Consider the following 17,998-nt stretch of genomic DNA (forward strand, 5'->3'; position numbering starts at 1 on the left):
GGGCCCTGAGGACTTCAGACACACCTGCACACTGGGCATTAGGACAGCCCCAAGAGAAAGAGCTGCAGAAGCTCGTGGGTGACCCTCTCCCTTCCTGCTGTCATGCGAGAGCTGGTGGGAAGGGACCTTTGGGCATCACCACTGTAAGACCAGTTGGAATCCAAATATTGCCCCATCTTTTGGGCAGTCTGAAGGAGCAACCTGGTGCTTCAACGCTGCTTTGTGAAATAGGAGTAGAGATGTAGGAGAGAAACGGCAAGTCAGGTTTTAACTGAGCCAAACTTCTCAGGAACATATCTGGAACACAGAATACTGTGTGCTTAATCTCCGCATCTGCCTAACAGTCACAGTACTTATGCGGTAGAACAATCCTGTGCTACCAGTGGCTACTAACTCCAGAAGTGGGTAGTTTGCATGAGCATAAATGCCTAATTTGCACTTGCAGGTGTCCAGGTATGAAAATCAGATGCAGGGAAATAGTGAGGAAGTTGTGCCCTGCTGCAGTAAGTTTAGGTGGCTCTGCTGCAGTTTGATCACTGAAAGCTCTGAGTGGCACATTTGTTTTGGTTGGTGACTGATCTACTGAATTTCAGCTTGAACTGGTTCCCAGTGAGTTGAAACTGATTCAAAATAAGCCCCTCTTAAGTGAGAACATGTCTCCCTCAGACTGGTTTCAGTTAAAAATAAACAAATCGTATCCATCACTTAACAGTCAGGTGCCTAAAACAGCACAACCAACCAGTCAAAAAAGGTGACTCTCCTGCTATGTTTAGTGTTGGGGCAGCCTCCCCTTGAATGTAGCTGGGCTGGGTCACTTAGTGACTGTAGTGACTGTTGGGTCAACTGGTGACTGATCAATAGGTCAATATGTCAATAGCTATTAGGTCAATAGATCAAAGGTCAACGGGTCAAAGGTAACCAGGTCAAAAGTCAATATGGATTAGGTTAAATGGTCACTAGGTCAAAGATCAATAGCTCAAAGGTCATTCTACCTGCACCAAAGGACTGTTATGACAGATTGAATCCAAAGTTATGAACTAACTGAACATCATCAGCATTGTATGTGGATGGTCCATTGACTATGGGAATGTTATGTGTGTGTCAAAAAGCAAGATAGATGATGATAATTAGGATGTGTAGAAACTGTAGCTCCCAAGCATGATGTAAAAGGTATGGATTAAAGGGTGGATCTTGTCTTCAGTCCCAATCAAAGGCTCAAAAACTCAATGGGTCAAAGGCCAAGAGGTCACAGAAAGACTGAGTGCCTGAGCACATACAACTTTTGTGCCAAGGACCCCCCTGTCAACCAAAGCTGCCCTGTGAGCAGACTGACCCTTCCACATGAGCCTTTGTGCACCTGCAAAAAATCTGGGGCAGTGCCCTTAAATCCTCCTGTTTCCTCTCGACACAGCTAACAAAGCTATCCCACATCTCCTTGTTTGCATTTTATGTTTTGTAGCCACTCTGAGATGACTTAAAACCTGAGAGCATGGAAAGCAGCATGCAAAGGAGAGCTGCAGGCCTCTGGTCAGAGCAGGGCTAGGAAAATCACTGATTTGACTTGTGTGGAGTGGTGAGTCTGCAGCAGACCTCAGGCTGAGATTTATGGTGTCATGCCTGGTGATAGTAAACCAGAGCTGAAATTCAAAGTGCGATGTTCATTTGGAAGGAAAGCACAGGAATCACTCCCTGGAGATAAATAGCATGGGAAGGGCTCTGTGCCAGTCCCAGCGGGCACTGTACACACAGCTTGGGGTGTGCCTGGGGTGTTTCTGTGGCATTTCAATACCTGGCAGAGCTGATTTTTTTAAATCAAAGTAAGAAAAGCTCATGGTGGCGTGGAAAGATGGAGAACAGAGACGAGGGAAGGGAGAGCAATGCAGCATGGAGTTTGCAGTAAGAAGTTTAATGCACTCAAGCAGCAATACTGGACAGAAATATCAGTCAAACCCATACCATGGCTGAGACTAAACATCTACAACAGGGGCTGGAAAGAGGTGGATGAGAAAGTAATTGGCATTAGAGGCTCAGAGCTTCCATTCAAGTGGTGCTGAAACTAAGGATGGATATGCCCAAGAGAGCTGATGTAAGGATGATTCTTCGGGTAGACTGGTTTGTACTAAAATCTATCAGGGAAGTGCCTAAAAACCAGGTGTGTCCTGTCCACGGCACGGTGCTGGTGTATGCAGAGCCTTCTGAACACCAACCAACCCAGCCAGAAGGGTTTTGTCACAGCTACAAACCCTTCAAGATGACAAAAGCACAATTCAGAGCCCTTGGATGAGTATTGTCATGAACAGTGACTGATTCTGGAACTCTAGGATTTTGAAAGCTGAGTCTTGCTGGTTCTGCTGGGTGCCCCGAGCCCAGCCCTTGGACCTGGGGTTCTGGAGGAAGAGGCGAGCACTGTGGCCGTCCATCTGCTGGTCACAGCTGTGTTGACTTCAGGACAATCTCCCCTTCACATGTGGGTGTGCTGGGTGAATTTAGACCTGGCACCGCAGCTACCTGCGCAGGGTGGAGGAGATCTCTCTTGCCCCAGAGGATGTCTGTGGGTCACCTGGCTCACATCCAAGGGAGGTTTCTCATAGTACCACATCTTCAGAAGTTTGTTCACCTGATCGCGGTCTGTGATGCCCTGGAGAAGATCTTCCTCTCCCTCTTTCTCTCTAGGCAAGTCGAAGCTGTGCTGTCTGATTTCTTTCCGCATGCTTTCAAAGAAGTGAAGGATGCATTGGTGAGCAAAGAGCCGGCTGTGCTCACAGCAGGTTTCTTCAAAAATCTTCTGCTCGATGTCAATGTAGTTACTCCAGTGACGTGTCTGGAGGAGGGCAGCCTGGTTGAAACAAGGTGCGAGCCAGCGGGCAAGGAAAACAGCTATGATGAGGATCAACAAAATGCTCCAGCCAAGGGCCTGGGTGGTAAGAAACAAGCAGAGGAACAGGATCAACATAAGCATAAGGACAGGCACAAGCTGTTTGCTTGCAATGCTGAGAAAGGACTTCGTGTGGTTGTGCACTGGGACTCCTGTCTTTATCTGTCCCTTAAACCCAGCTCCTGAAACTGCACTTAGGCTGAGAGTGCTGGAGAGGCTGTCACCTCTTCCCTGTGAATATGTGACATTTATCTGTGCATTAGTAGCTCAGTAGAATAACTCTTTGCTTTAAGCATGGGAACGCCTTAGATGAAGGGGATTTGATGCTCTTCTGCTGGCACCCACTTATCCCCACTGAGAGCCACCTGCTACCTACACAGGCTCTGAGGCCAGGTGTCCCATTCTCACACGGCTCCTGAACAAACTGCTTTCACCAGTCTCAGCTTTCACCATCCTTAAAGCAGTGGCTCCTACCTGCCAAGTTAGAAAGCTTCTTTGGCCCTAAACAGGCAGGGTCTTAGCAGGCCCTGATATTCCTCACAACCTGCTTTTTATTATATGGGTGGTTCTTTTAGAAGCAAAATTCTGTTAATTAAAATAAAAATCTTTTCCTTCTTTTTCTCTTCCCAGATGACTTTGGAGATCGTCCCTCAGGGCAGTGGCATTTTGGGGCGTAAGGCAGCAAAGAGCAGCCCTGATCCCAGGCAGACCATAGCAAAGCTATGCTGAATGAAGAGCGGGTGCCCTGAGCACCTCCCAGCCATGAGGCTGAGCTGGCAGCCACCCACCTGGGACCAGCAGCGCAGGTACCTGGACACCGCCCTGCGGGATGTGCTGTTCCTCATCAGCTCGTCCTCCTTGCAGGGCACCCTGCTGAGCATCTCCTGTGCCTGTGCCAGGGTGGCATTGGCAAAGCCCACAAACTTCTTGGGATCCACAGAGCCGCTGAAGGCACAGATCAGGCATTTGCCATCCAGAAGGGTGACCACGATCCAGACGGCTGGGGCAACCATGGCTCGCTGCATGATGGAGCAGCACATGTACCTGAAGCAAAAGAGAGACAGGAGCTCAGCTTCTGTCTGGGAAATCCCGTTTTTCAAGGCCATTCTCACTGCACTCTGTGCAACCTGTGTTCTGGGTAATGGTTTGTCTGTAACGGGGTGAAGCTGGTTCTCCTCGCCACTTTAGTGGCATGTCTGCAATAACTGAGCCAAAAGGAAGGAAATCACAATGCTGTTGATAAAGAGTGACCATGATGGTAATGGCACTCTTCTTGCACATACAAGCATCTCATCTTCTTGCACATTTAAGTCCTGGTGGAAAACCCACACATGCACAGAACACATGCACTGACTGTGCCTCAGACCCCACACTCGTGGGGCAAAGCATTGGGAAATGAGCTTAGAAGTAGTTGACTTACCAGGAGGATGAAAGATACAGAGAGAAGACAGGATAGAGAAGAGGTGGAAGGGAAGGCTCTGCTCCTGGTGCAAACCCCACCTGATGACAGCCAGGTCCTTCCTCCTGTGTCCCTGTGGCCGCCTCCACTCCTCCAGCATCACCAGAGATTGTCTGTTGAGGATGAGGCCGCAGAGGAAGAGGGCGATGGGGGGCACGAACATGATCCCCAAGCCATATGCCATGTTGTAGTGGGGCAGGCAGGGGCAGCTGAAGTCAAGGCAGGTATAAATCTTTACGCTAGCCAGGGCTAACAGCCCACAGATCCCATTCATTACAGACTCTGAGTTGGACTGGAAGTACTGGAAGATCATCCGGAAGCGGTCCATTGTGCTTTTTTAGCCAATTCTCCTCCAAGGACACCGTTTCCCTTCGTCCCCCTTTCTGTTCCTTTGGGGATGAAGAGAATGGAAGAGGATGCACAGCTCTCAGAGCTCCTTCTTTCACCCCTTGCTACCTTCTAGCATGGCAGTTGGTAGTTTCTGTACCTGATCAGGGGAAAGGAAGAGAGCCCAATTTGCTGATCTTCCCCACTGCTGCCACTGTTTCTTTTTGGCGATGCAGTCCCCCCGCCCTGGGAGGACAGGGAGGAGGCAGGAAGAGCACGCTTGGCTTTGAGCCCACCCCATGACCACTCAAACAGATTTCCCTAAATGAAAATTGGCTGAAAGGACCAACCCTGCAGTCCGGCGGCTGCGAGAGCTGACGGCTTTCCCAGTCTGGAACGGCACCTTGTGGCAAAGGCTTTGTACTGCAGAGACATTCTTGGCATACTCACATCAGTATCTGAGACCTTTGCGGTGGGGCATCTCACGTTTCCCATAAATGATGCTGGTGTTGAAGCCGCTGAATGGCAGAAGATACCATCTGGTGTAAGAGAGAGTGATGTAGTGAGAAAATGGCTGTGTTTGCTTCTGAAGCCTCTGCTTGTGTTACTGTGGGCGGTGCAGCTCTGCCTGCCAGTGACACTGATTCCAAACGGCTTTAATGTTTGTTGAGATTCTCATTTAATGGCTCTGCATTATGTACTGACTGGGGCAGGGAAAGTTTTGTGCACACCTTGTGGAATGATTACTTTGGAGAAATCATTTTGCCTTTCCAGCTCTCCAGAGCAAAAATACAGGAAAGGCTGAATATTTCCCTATAGCTTAAAAAAGAAAAAAAAAAAAAAAAGTATAAAAATTGTAGCAAGCATCCTCTGGGTGCTGGGAGATGCAACGGAGTCTTACTTCTTCAGGACAGTCTCCTGGCCTGGGTGTGAGAAGTCCATAAAGAATGCTTCATGGCAATTATTGCACACCGCTGTGATCTGAGGTCTTGCCAGTAACTCCAAGCTGAGATGAGGGGTCATTGAATTGCAGGAGAAAAACAGCATTCCTTTGTTTGTTGCAAAAGGAGTTTTCTGGAATGAGAGAGGAAGAACCCTGGAGATAAGCAAATTGCTAAACATGGGCAAATGTCCAATATGCTTCACAAAACCAAAAATATGATTATTTAGCTTTCTCTTGTTTGACATGAGGACCATCTTCTGAGCTAGACAGCTGCTCCTTAACTGACAACATCCAGAACTCCTCTGCACACTTTTACAGACCCATGCAGGACAGACCTTTGCTTTTGGCCCATGTAGCAAAAATGCTGAGTCACGGAGCACTGATTGAGCACCTGGTGGGAGGGCAGGGCCAACCCAGGGGGGGCGCAGGTGCAAGCAACAGGTGCAAGTAATGCCCCTGAGTGACTGGGAGGGGTGGAGCCAGGATCTGACCCTCCCCAGACCTCATTTAAGGGCTGGTGGTGGAAGGGAGAGTATCTTGCTGGAGGCCTTCTGAAGGTAAGCAAATTTTCTTCCTTTTTTTTTTTCTTTTTTTTTTCTTCTTACATTCACAGTTGCTGTGTTTGGTCTTGTCCTTGTTTGCTGTAGTCTAGGACTTTGCCACCCTGCTACTGTTGCCTTACTTTCCATCACATTGTAGCATTACAGCCCAACACCACAGCATCAGAACTCTGGAAAGGGGATGGGGACACCCTTCCCTATTCTTTTGTGGGTGTAAAATAACATTTATGGTTTTATGGCTTCTTAAGATGATGGAGAGAATGGTGGTGTGTGGGCACAAGAAGCCCCATAGGTGAGAGGCTTTTTGGTGTGGCACAGCCTTCTTGCTTCTAGGAGAAGGATGATTTCACTGATGAAATTTGTGTTGATTATTTAAAGCAGGGCAAACTCAGTGGGATGGTGTGGTCAGCTTGGAGGCTGCTTTGCAGTCCCTGCTCTGTTCCAGGGCAGTGTGGGCCTCCAGGAGCAGATATTTCACCCAACTCATGGGTGCTGGAACCAGGCCATGGCTACCACCTCCTGTGATGAGGGAGATCCTGGTTTACCTCATTAGGAGCTGTTTACAGTAGTTTATAACTTTCACAAAGGAGCCCAAGTTGTTGCCCTGTTCCTTTCTGTGCTTCTGCTCCATGGGGGCGGGGACCATCTGTGTGTTTTTGCAGAGCTGAGCACTCTCCCCAGGTGAAGCAAATAACGAGTAACAGCCACTAAATAATTAATGAGATGGCAGCATTGTGAGATGTAGTTTGTTTCCACTAATACTGTTCTCTCGAGATTGGATGCTCCTGTGTTCTGCCTTGTAACTTCATTAAAGCACCAACATGCAGCTCATTTCCTCAGCCAGTGAGGAAATAAATGGCTTAGTTTTGTGTTGCTCTTCTTAAGAACTCATTATATATTACTCTCCTGGTCATTAAAGCTTAACTTCTTGGCTTATGTGAAAGCCTTCTTTCCTGATCTCTGCATTATCCCAACCTTGACCTAATTTGCACCATTTCTGACTAAAAGAGCTTTTTTCAAGCCCATTTATCTACTTGGCTTTGAGCTGATGCTGCAGCAAGATCACTTCAGATGGAGTCTCTTTTCATCTTGAGAGTGAAATGGGGAATAGAGTGGAGAATTAGGGAATTGGGTTGATCGCTTAATATCCTGGCTCAGTGATTTTCAGACTTTTCTGATCTGCTAATGCTTGCGTGTCTTTTAAGGGAGGTGCAGACCTTGATAGCAGATTTAAGGATGCTGACATTTGACTACCTTGTCTTGTTGTTTTTCTCAGTCTCTCATAATCAGGCTCTGGCCCTGGGGGGTCTACAGTTTGCAGGCTGAAAACCACTGATAACAAACTTTTCTTGATGCAGCAGTTTGTCTTCAGTGTGCAGAGATGTCATAGAAGCTGCTGAGGTGTTCAGAGGGGAATGTGGCTTGGGTGAGGAAGCCCAACTCAATGTGATGCCTCTGGGCTGGGCAGCTCTTGGTGCTGGCACAGTCCTACTCTGGTGTCACTGCCTCATGCTAGGCCTTCAGTAGTGGATTTGTGGCTCCTACGCAACCAGTTGTATCTGTACAGTCATTAATTTACCAAAGACCCTTAGGTAAGTCAAGGCTAAAAGCTGAACCTGCTACTGTAGTTTTTGCAATCTTCTAGAGAAACTCTTGGTCAGTGAGTGTGAGAGCTCTCCATGTGTGAACTTTAGCTACTCACATCTACTGTTTGGGCTGGTTTCCTGTCATCCTTCTCCTGGCTGCTCTGATCTTATTTGATTTAACCTGGTTGTGTTTAGTACTTCCAGACAAGTTGTGCTGGGCAAGGTTTAGGTTGAATGTAAGGAAAAACCGCTTATCCAAAAGAGTGGCTGGGTACTGACACGCTGCCCAGGAAGGTGGTGGAGTCACTGTCCATGGGGGTTTTCAGGAAATGTGCAGACATTATTTAGGGATGTGAGTTAGCAAGCAACACTGGTGGTGAGTGGGTGGTTGGGCTAGATGATTTTAGAGGTCTTTTCCAACCTTTATGATTCTATCTCAGTCAAGAAGAGATGTTATGGAAGAAGTACTTTCTGTTGTCTGTTACCAGCAACTCGGGCAGTAACCATTTGAGTTACTGGATGAGCCTCTTAAATTTACAAGGTGTGAACCATAGCACAGATTTCCTAAAGCTCTCCTGTGGCCACAGATATGTTTCTATAACACGAATTCACCTGCTCTAGTTGTGATTGGGCTTGACTTCAGTGCTTCTGGGATGCACAAACGATGGTGTATGTGTTCACTAGAGACTACCTGATTAATGTGGCAGATCATTTGTAAGGAGTGATACTATATTTCTGTAACTTGTATGTTGAGAAGGGAAGGAGTTTCTAAAAACAAATGATCAAGAAATCTCACTTCTCCTTTCCCTTAAGAAAAGCTGACTGTTCTTGAGGCAGGCACAGAGGCACCCTAATGTCACTGCTGTGGGGTGTGGTGCCTTAGAGCTGGGGCTTTAAAACATCCACAGAGCATGTAAAACTGCTGCTTCACAGTAGCTGCAATTCATCTGCAGGCAAAACTATGTTTCATGAGGTTGTCTTGTCACCCAGCTCTTGCACATCCCTGTGTACAAAAGCTGCCTTCTCACATCATTCATGGTCTTCTCTGTGTGTGTTTATGTGATTTACTGAGTGCTGGATGTCTTCAGAATGTGCAGAATGCAAGTGCTGTTATCTGATTGAGGCAATTCTGCCTTCTTCCAAGGAAAATAGCAGCCTGTCTTAACTTCTAAGGTCTCCTCCTTTCACCAACAGCTGATTTTCTGTGATGACCAATGAGTTGCAAATGATCCCTGTGGCAGATCTCACCTATGCTTGGTCATGATAAATGAGAAACTAAGACATCCTAGGTAGATCAGGGTACTCAGACTCATAGTATAACTTCCCTTTCACTGACTCTTACTTCTCTCTATCATGCTCTATTTTGGAGCCTGCCTCTGAGCTTATGAATTTCAGAGCTCAAGATTCTAACAGCTGCTGGGAGGAAGAGGTGGCTGGAGGTTGCTGTGGGTTTGGGGCTGCAGTGCTGGCCTCTGGCATGTCTCTGCTGACTGCATGTGACTGTGAGAGAATTCACATCTTTTTAGAAGAAGCAATCCCAAGAAATCAATAAACTTATCACACAGTGATTTGGATGAAGAAAAAACCAAATAGCCATCCCAACCACAGCTAGTTCTTGTAGAGTACTAAGGACAAAACCATGCCATCTCCATCTGGTTCTTTGCAAAGCAATTCTGCCCTCTGATCCTCAAAGCACAAAATTCCTTAGGAAGACAAAATTAAGGACTGCAATCCATAACCCTACTGAATTCTAACTGTTGTGGACTCAGCAGGGAAATGGTCTTATAGGGCATGTAATTTTCCATACCTCTGCATCAAGCCAAATCCTTGTGGTCCTGCAGGCAATAATTACCTGCTGTTCCTTCTGTCCTGCAGAGGATAATCATCTCCTCACTTTTCCTTTTGCAACCTCCTGTATCTCTCCAACCACTCCTGTGTTTTTGAAGCAAATAGCCAGCATCACAGTGTGTGGGATGATAGGATCCTGTGGCATCATAATTACCACCCTCTGTTCCTTCATGCTTTAATCAAGACCCTCTGCTGGCAAACTTTCCAGTCTCTTCTCCCGTTGCTCTGCAGTGGGTGCTTGTCCCTTTGAGATGCTTCTTGTCTTTAAACCTCATGAAATGTACCTTTTCTGATGGCAGCCCTTCTCTGCAAAATAACATGCTATAGTGACACTATAGAAAATACCTGAGGTTTTGGCCAGGGTTCCTCAGCAGCCTGTGGTCAAGAAGCTTTCTTGCAGTTCATTTTCCAGCCAAGGAGCAGCACCTCCAGCATCTTCAGCCTGCTCAGTTCCCCCCACACCCTTCCTGGTATTTACCCCATTTTCACCAGCCTTTCCTTCCCATCTGATCTGCTGCATTTATTGCTGAGAGCTACGCTTGTTCCTTGTGAGTAAATCATCTCTGTGTGGTTCAAGCTGACTTTTTTTTTTTTTGCAAGGGAACAAGCTAGCAAACAGTAGCTAAGAAATGACCACAGATTTGCTTTGCTGCTCCTGGTTGCCAGGAGCTGACTTTGCTCTGATATTTTCTGGCTCCAAACCACAGCTTTCTGACCTGAGCAGTGGAGCAGAACCATTAGCCATATAAGTGTAAGGCAAGGGTTGTATTTTGGATTATTTCAGATTATCAAATTCTCAATCTCTGGGTCTGGTATAATCACTGTTTTTGTCAGCTTCTCTCTGCTTTCAGAGCGGAGAGAAGCGTTTCAACACAAATCCTTTCCAAAATGAGGTTAGATCCCACCTCAGTGTTCTGACTGCTATAAAGATGGAGAAGGTGAAGGTAATAACTCTGAGACGTTGGAACGGGCTGCCCAGGGAGGTGGTGGGGTCATCACCTCTGGAGCTTTTCAAGACAAGTGTGGATGTGGCACTGAGTGATGTTGTCTAGAGCAGGCACAGGAATGGGCTGATGGTTGCACTCAATGATCTTTGTGGTCTTTCCAACCTTTATGATTCTATGAAAATGCCTGTCTTGGCAGTTGGCTGGAACTGCTAGCAATGCTGTAACTAGGACTTTGACCTTTTCAATTCGTGGAAGAGAAGGTTGAGTGATGGAATCATAAATTGTAAGCATCTATTTTGGCTGCTGCATCAAATATAAGAACATCTAATGAGTTCCACTGGCATGAAACTCATCTCAGCAAATTCAGACTGGAAAGGAGTTGCAAGTTTTTAATAGACAGCTATTTAAACACTAAACAAAAAAGTCTAATAGTGAGGTAGACTTGCAACTTTAAAGGGGATTTTGCTTTTCAAACATCTTACAGACAGTGAGAATCTCAGCATTAATTCTTAAGCAGAGAGGCAAATTTGCCTTTTGAATCCAGTATGTAAAACTCATGTGGTGACTCTGAGAAGAGATGATAATGTCAGGAGTATGTTCATCACTAGACAAGAGCTGAAAATCTCTATCTGATGTAGTGAATAATGTTGGGCAATGCCCAGCCATGAGGCTGTAATGCTGCCTGCAGGATTGTAGTGACAGCGTGAACAATGAGAGTGGTGCAGTTGGAGCTGGAGTATTTATTCCTATGGGTAGGCAGTGTTTAGTCCTTATGTTCACATTCATCAGAGCCCAGTGACGGCATCTGATTTCGTATTGTAATCCTTTGTGCAGACTGAAAATCTGGAGAAAAGAACAGATCTGTCAGCAAGATTATTCAAATATTCCCTCCTGGGGACTCGTGTTTCTCTTCTGTTCTTCGCTGGTTTGGTTGTGCATTTTGAGATTTGTTTTGAAATGCACGCTGGCTGTTCCTGGCTGTCAAGCCAGAATTAAGGCTGACATTTGCCTGTGGGGTTTGTCTTCACTGCTGGGGCAGGACTGTACTCTGGGGAAATAAAATAAAAAGAATAGTTGCACCTGTTTTGCTGAATTCAGCAGTCCCTGATATTTTCCTGGTGAGAAGTGCTTCCCATTGTGAACACACCACAGACTGTCTTTGAGAATCAGCGGGACTACACAATACTAATCTTGACATTTCTGAAGTTCTGGCTGGTTCCCACCATTTGAGTCTAAGGGTAAAGAAAAACTGTGACTTCAGATGCTAACAGTGAGCTGCACATCCATTGCCACCGGTGTTACAGCCTCTGTAGACTGGGATGAGAAGGTGACTGCTGTTATTTCCAAGTCCAGTCAAATTCAGTGCTATTAGATAGGAATCCTCATGGATGCCAAGAGGGAACTGAGCAGTCAGTCAAAGCATGGGTCTGTCTGGGGCCGGGAGCTGCCAGCAGCTAATCCAATGAGGAATGTTCTGTGAGGGAAGGATCTGGACCAGAAAGGTGAAAGAACATCACCAGTCCTCGTATGCAATATGGCTGGGAAATAAAACCATAAAATAACTTCACCTGTAGGCAAAGCGACCAATACTTTGACAGTTAACTATTGAGTAGTGTGCCAGAATTCCTCCTTTGACAATCTAAAACCAACTTTTAGGTGTTGGGGATGTCAAGCATGTTCAGGCATGCAGATTAGTAGCCCTTAACACACTTGCCTTTCTCTAACTGGCCATGTTTGCTAAAGGTTTGTTTTTCATTGTATTCCCTAAGGAAGCTGATTTCTCAGCAGGATGCAGTGTTGGCTAGCAATGACCCAATTAGAAATCTGAACACCTCCACTGTTAATGTAGGAAGTAGAGCTAATTAAAAGCAAATATTTGGATGCAGAAATAGGAATGGGATATGAGATTTGCACTAGCCTCTGTCATTGGTCCTGATTTGTTCCTGCTTTAACAGGAACCCATTTAGATCCACAAAGACTGTGGGATCTCCTTTGAAAGGGAAATATCCCCTCAGATTTCCTTCTTTCACAGTGTTCTGTCTGCCACTTTAGTAGAAGTGTCCACCATCTCGACCATCATGTTGAAGCGACTGAAGGGAAAGTCCATTGCCAAAGGAATTATTTAGAGAGAGGTTACCCCCAAAGTAAAGTGAATAGGTGTGAAGACTGCTGCGATGCTGGTAAATGTATGGAGCTGGTAGATGCACCTCAGTGTGCTGGGGGAAGTCTGAGCTGTACTTCTGGGAGTAGGGGTCTGGTCTGCCTGACAGGCAGTGATAATCTGAAGAGAAAATCAAAGAGCTGATTATTAGCTATGCTAAAATCCTGTTAGATTCCTCTTGTAGATCAAAGGGCCCTTTAAAGAGGGAGGAGCTGATTCCCCTGGAAATAGCTCCTGCTCAGCACAAGGCTTTCGGGTAAGCGGTAAGATCTAACCGCTGGGATATGGTACAAATGTGGTTATTCTCTACTGGTTGGAGTTTTTCTCAGTGGGAGGAGGCACCCTTTGGCTTCCTCTGTTGTGCATATGGGGCTCAGCCCCAGTGTGGGGAGCACAAGAAGCCTGAGTTAAAAGCGACTTCAGCCCTCCCCACCTGAGTGTTGAAGGGCTGTAGGTGAGATTTGCATGCCAGAGCTCAAAAATGTGACCAGCAAGTCTAACAACCCTATTTATTCTACCCCGTTGATGGCTGTCTTCATACTATTTTGAATGTAGTTCATGGGAAACATAAGCAATGCTTTGTAAAATGGCTGATAGAAATGTGAAGGATCTCTAAGTTCTGCTTGTCAGTGCAGGGATCAGACCCTTAGTATGACTTCTGTCCTGTAAGCAGACAGGCTTTGTTCATTAAAACTGAACATCCCAATTGAAGCAAAGAAAGTGATTCTCTTTCTTCTGCTATTTTCCTTGTTCTTTCATATAGTGCTGTTATTGGACTTGTTATGAAGCTTTTCATGCAAGTGAAAGAACAGGAGAAATCAAATGATGGTGAAATAAAGGCGTGCCTACAACAAACTTGATCTAGGTCTATAAAAACCCGTTTGGGGAGATGTGTAGAATGAAACAGCTCTGACCATTCACACATAGAGGCAGTGTGTCATGAAGGATGGAAACTTCATTCCTTCCCCACTCACAGAAAACATGTATTTACATTCCTTATGGAAGAGCTGACACAGGGTTTAGCTTTAAAGACCACCTGCGCTGATTTCCTTTGTTGACCGCTGGCTGAGTGTTGTATAAGTGTTGGTGAGGATTTGTATCATCAGTCTCTGCACTTTAAGCTAATATTTCCAGATATATCTTCTAAAGTGGTGCTGGATGCTGATGTGAAATTTGTCCTTTTAGGACACAAAACTATGGACAAGAAGCTGGTCGCCTGTCAGTGAGAGCAGCCTCTTGTCACTCTGTTCCGTCTTGATTCACAGTGCTGAGTTTGTGTGTGCCCATCTTGTCCTTTTACCTGGCACTGCTTCAGTTTCAGAGATGGCAGTGATGGGGACAAACTTACCCAACACAGCTGCTGCAGTGTGTTTTGTTTTGGCATAGTGCATCATCTGAGCTGGCAGTGAGCAGAGCCCTGCCTTCAGCACAGGGACAAAGCTTTCCAAGTGAAGCCAACTGCTGTCAAAAGAGGAATAGTTTACATAGGTATGAAATCTCACTACTGATAGTGCCATTTTGGGTGAAGAGAAGGAAGGAGCGATGAATTCTGGGCCGCATCAAGAAGGCCTGTTCTCAGTTGTCGTTCAGGCAAATAAAAAAGCAGCCAAACAAACTAGGATATTATCCCAACTAATCATCTGTTTCTTCCTGCAGCATGCAGATGCATATGTTGTATGGATAGGTGTGCCTTTTTTCTTCCACACCTGTAGAAGTTCCGATGCTAGGCTGCTTATAATTTGGGCCAATCAAACAACATCCATCTTCTGCAGATTCTTCTTCAATATACAAGGCAAAGAATTAGATGAATGTGTGTGTGAAGTTAGCAGGGCCCAGTGGAACAAAGCTCCTTCTCTAGCAAGATCTTCTCTCACATGACAGTAGATGCTCCCCTCGCGCTGTCTTGCTGCTTCTCCTCCTCCAGTCTCTCTCTCTCTGACATATGCCAGAGCTGAACAGCTGAAGCTCATCCTTGCACCTGGCTTTTGGGTAATTTTTGAGAGTTCATGGATGTTATCGTGGCTTAAAGCAGTGGATGTTCCGTGAGCAGATGTGACTGTGCAGCATCTTTCTCTCACTTTCATTCACAGTGATAATCAAGATGTTAGCACCTTTCGTGGAGCTGATGCTCATTTCAGATGAAATTTGTGGGTGGATTGCATTATCTTGATTGACCTCTCAGCACAGATTGCAAATGAGTGGTCAGCTGCCTGTACATAAATACAGAAAGGGAATGATAATGCAGTGTAAACTCACCCTGCTCTATCATACAGCATAGAATCATTTGAGTTGGGAAGGACCTTTAAAGGCCATCTGGTCCAACTCCCCTGCAGTGAGCAGGGACACTTATGGCTAGATCAGTATGCTCAGAGCCTGGTCCAGCCTGTATCATCTCCCCCAGATCTGCACTCCTTGATGGGACTGGTACCCAGAAATTGCGTGTCTACTCAATTCTGTTGATACCACTCATACTAAGAAACTATGTTTCACTAGCATGGAAGTCCTGCAGGTCTGGCAAGCTGATTAAATGTTCCCTGTTGCTGAAGCACAAGGGAAAAAAAAGCGAAAACCCAGAATTTGTATGATCCTGTTATGTCTATCAAGGGTTCTTGTGACAGAGCATATTTCTCACCCTGCTCAACATTTTCTGCAGGAAGAGCTGACACAAGTTGGCAGGGACAGAAGCAGCCTCTCCTGCTTGCTCCTTATCCAACTGGAGCATGCACTAATTCAGAGACTCTTTGACAAAGCGAACCAAGATCAGACCTCTGCAGAACCTTGGTGCTCTTTTGTATTCCTCCTCACTTGGTCTTTATGGAGTGAGCCCATTCCCACCATGAGTTCCAATGGTGAGCAGTGTGCATGATGCATGCATGAATGCCTGTGGTTTAATGGATGACTGCACAGGGATGCTCCCTGTGCGGTTATATGGATGTACCCACTGCTTACAGTCCAAAACTGGAAAAAAAACTCCAGAAAAGTGAGTCCTCTCAAGAAATTCAAGGGCAGGCACAGAGAGATTACAGAGAAGGAGGTGAGACTGCTGTCTGCTAACAATTAGATTCAGCAGGATGGAAGGTGTTGTATGGCAAAGTGACAGGAAGCTGCTCGCCTAATGGTAATGCCACCCTTGTTTGTGGCTGAAAATGGTGTTCACAGGGGATATGTATATGAACAAAAGGTGTGACTGTCCCACCTCTGCACATGAATTTCCTGCTGGTGGGGCCAGAGCAGGACCCAATGTTCCTACAGCACCTACCATTGAGCAGTGTTTGAGAAGGAGCTCCAGCCCTGTGTGGTCATGACTGCTGTGCTCAGCCCTCCAGGGAGAGGGAGGAAGGGTGCAGCGCCATGGCACACAGCTCACCTGTATTGCAGAGCAAGGCCTGATGGTTGCAGCTAGCCTGTCCCATTGCATGGAGGAAGAGTCCTCATCCTGATGTCAGCATCAATTTTTGTCACACATCTTCAGTGTTTCCTACCCTCTCTTACCAGTCAACCTCAGAAAGGCTTCCGAAAGTTTTACATTTGGGTGGTTTCAAAGAACAGTGCTTTTTGGTCTTTTGGGTGGGGGCTTCACAGCAGCAAGTTTTATTGTGAAAATATTCACATGTAGCCCATGACTGGGAGGAGATTTTCCCTAGGAGGAGGCAGAGTGGAGATGGACAGACAAGAATCACCTTTTGGAAAGCAGCTGACCAGTAGAACCCTCAACTGGAGGAGGAATGAGATGTTTCCGAGCCCTGACACTGCTGAGTTGAAGCAGTTCTTCACCTTCAGCATCTGCTGACATCTCAGGTGAAGCTTGCAAAAGCATCTCCAGAACCTACAGTGCTCTTTGCAGTGAATGTAGATACGCAGAGACACATCCTACATGGGTGTTTCACCGCCGGTCCCTGGACCACCCCCCCACGCCCCAGTCCCGGAACCGAGCTCCGCTTCCCCACGTGTCCCCACCTGTGGCATCGACGGTGGCACATCTGGGCTGCGCGCCCCCTCCTTCCCTCCCGGAGCGGAACAGCTGTCTCCATAGCGACGGGGAGCGGCGGGGGGGCCTCGGTGCCGCCGCCCCGCCCCGCCGTACCGAGCCGCCGCGGAGCCGGCGCAGCCCCGCGGAGGGCAGCGGCAGCGCGGGGCTATGGGGATGAGAGCGGGGCTGTGAGCGCGGCCGGAGCGCTGCCCCCTCCCCGGTACCACCGCGGCTCCACGGGAGAGACCCCGCGCGGTGTCGCCCGGCCCGGCTCGGCTCGGATGCGGCCATGGGCAGCCGCTTCTCCAGAATCCCCGCGCTGCCCCGCGGAGGGCAGGGCCGGCTGCACCGCGCCCGTCACCACCACCTCAAAGGTACGGCTCGGCCGGCAGTGCCGGCACCCCGAGGTGGGATGGGAACCTAGGCAGGACGGAAACCGTGCGCCGCGCAGGGACCACAGTTTGGGATGAGCACCCCTGGGCGCTGCGGGGTGGGATGCCCTACACCTGGCACTCCATATGCGGGCCCCCTTCGTGTGCTGCTGAGCTCCAGGATAGCACGGGGACAGCGTGTTGGAGGTGACAGAGCACCGAAGTGTCCCCAGGTGTTTCCCTGCGAATGACTCCTTTGGTTTGGCATCTTTTCTGGGTGCTTCAGAAATCTGTCTGTGTGGTGTGGGCTGTCAGTCCCGTTTGCAGGAGGGCTGGGGATGTTAGGGGTGCCCTGCCCAGCTTGTGTGGTTATTCTGAAATCCCTTTGCCAAAATCCTGGAGTGCCATCAGGACCCACTCAGATGGGGCTGACTTCTGTAAGGCGAGCAAGAGGGAGTGACTGCCAAGGTCTCCTCTGTCCCTGCCCTTTTTTGCCCCCTTTTGCTGTAGCAGAAAATAACCTGTCCTTCTGGAAGGGGATTTCTTGGGCAGCAGCACACCGTGTGTGTGTTTGATGTGACCTTTTGTTAAGCACACTTATGCAGACGAGGCACAGAATAGTGGGGAGAGGATGTCCAACATCCCTCTGTAAGCAGGTGCTGTTCACACAGCCGTTTCAGATGGTCAATACTTGTTGCATCTTCCCTGATGTTGTGGAATACGCACCCACCAGTGTGGGAAATAGGGATGTTGGTATTCTCCCTCAAACGTACTGAGCTTTTGGATGCTTCTTTGGTATGGTTGAGGGGAGCGGAATGGGTTAACGATGAGCTGGGCAACTGGTTGCCATACAGAGGGATTCTCTGGTTATCCTTCCCTTCCTCCTTTCTGCTCCCTTCCTCTGTGCCTGGATGGTATAGAGCAGTTGCATGAGCTGAGGGTGATTATACC

The 17,998-nt window shown here is 47.5% G+C and overlaps 2 protein-coding genes across 5 annotated transcripts in view; one reads left to right on the plus strand and one right to left on the minus strand.

The window, feature by feature from the left end:
* Positions 1 to 1,845: 1,845 nt before the first annotated feature.
* On the minus strand, positions 1,846 to 16,837 carry CALHM3 (calcium homeostasis modulator 3). Of its 3 annotated transcripts, XM_025152006.3 has the most exons (4): positions 16,664 to 16,837; positions 4,376 to 5,735; positions 3,664 to 3,919; positions 1,846 to 2,914 (listed from the first exon to the last, which is right to left on the minus strand). In XM_025152006.3, the coding sequence occupies exons 2-4, from the start codon at positions 4,660 to 4,662 to the stop codon at positions 2,462 to 2,464; spliced, it is 996 nt and encodes a 331-aa protein (XP_025007774.1). In that variant the 5' UTR covers positions 4,663 to 5,735; positions 16,664 to 16,837; the 3' UTR covers positions 1,846 to 2,461. The 3 variants fall into 3 exon arrangements, 1 of the variants encoding a protein (XP_025007774.1); XR_006939692.1 differs by lacking the exons at positions 1,846 to 2,914; positions 3,664 to 3,919; positions 4,376 to 5,735 and adding exons at positions 8,563 to 12,826; positions 14,055 to 14,916; XR_005860951.2 differs by lacking the exons at positions 1,846 to 2,914; positions 3,664 to 3,919; positions 4,376 to 5,735 and adding an exon at positions 13,672 to 14,916.
* NEURL1 (neuralized E3 ubiquitin protein ligase 1) overlaps positions 16,781 to 17,998 on the plus strand; it is a 134,389-nt gene continuing 133,171 nt past the window's right edge. For both annotated transcript variants that reach the window (XM_040702436.2, XM_015288647.4), the window contains exon 1: positions 16,781 to 17,050. In XM_040702436.2, coding sequence (XP_040558370.1) covers positions 16,966 to 17,050 — 85 coding nt within the window. In that variant the 5' untranslated portion in view covers positions 16,781 to 16,965. The remainder of the gene's footprint in view (positions 17,051 to 17,998) is intronic.

This window comes from Gallus gallus, chromosome 6, assembly GCF_016699485.2.
Source record: "Gallus gallus isolate bGalGal1 chromosome 6, bGalGal1.mat.broiler.GRCg7b, whole genome shotgun sequence".
Classification (NCBI taxonomy): domain Eukaryota; kingdom Metazoa; phylum Chordata; class Aves; order Galliformes; family Phasianidae; genus Gallus; species Gallus gallus.

Bases quoted from the DNA above. Each gene is read 5' to 3' on its own strand.
- CALHM3 (XM_025152006.3), bottom strand. From the start codon at position 4,662: ATGGACCGCTTCCGGATGATCTTCCAGTACTTCCAGTCCAACTCAGAG. The intron at 3,920-4,375 runs GTGGGGTTTGCA...CTTTTGCTTCAG, and splicing joins AAGGACCTGGCTGTCATCAG to GTACATGTGCTGCTCCATCA. The intron at 2,915-3,663 runs GTGGGTGGCTGC...CTTACCACCCAG, and splicing joins ACCTGCGCTGCTGGTCCCAG to GCCCTTGGCTGGAGCATTTT.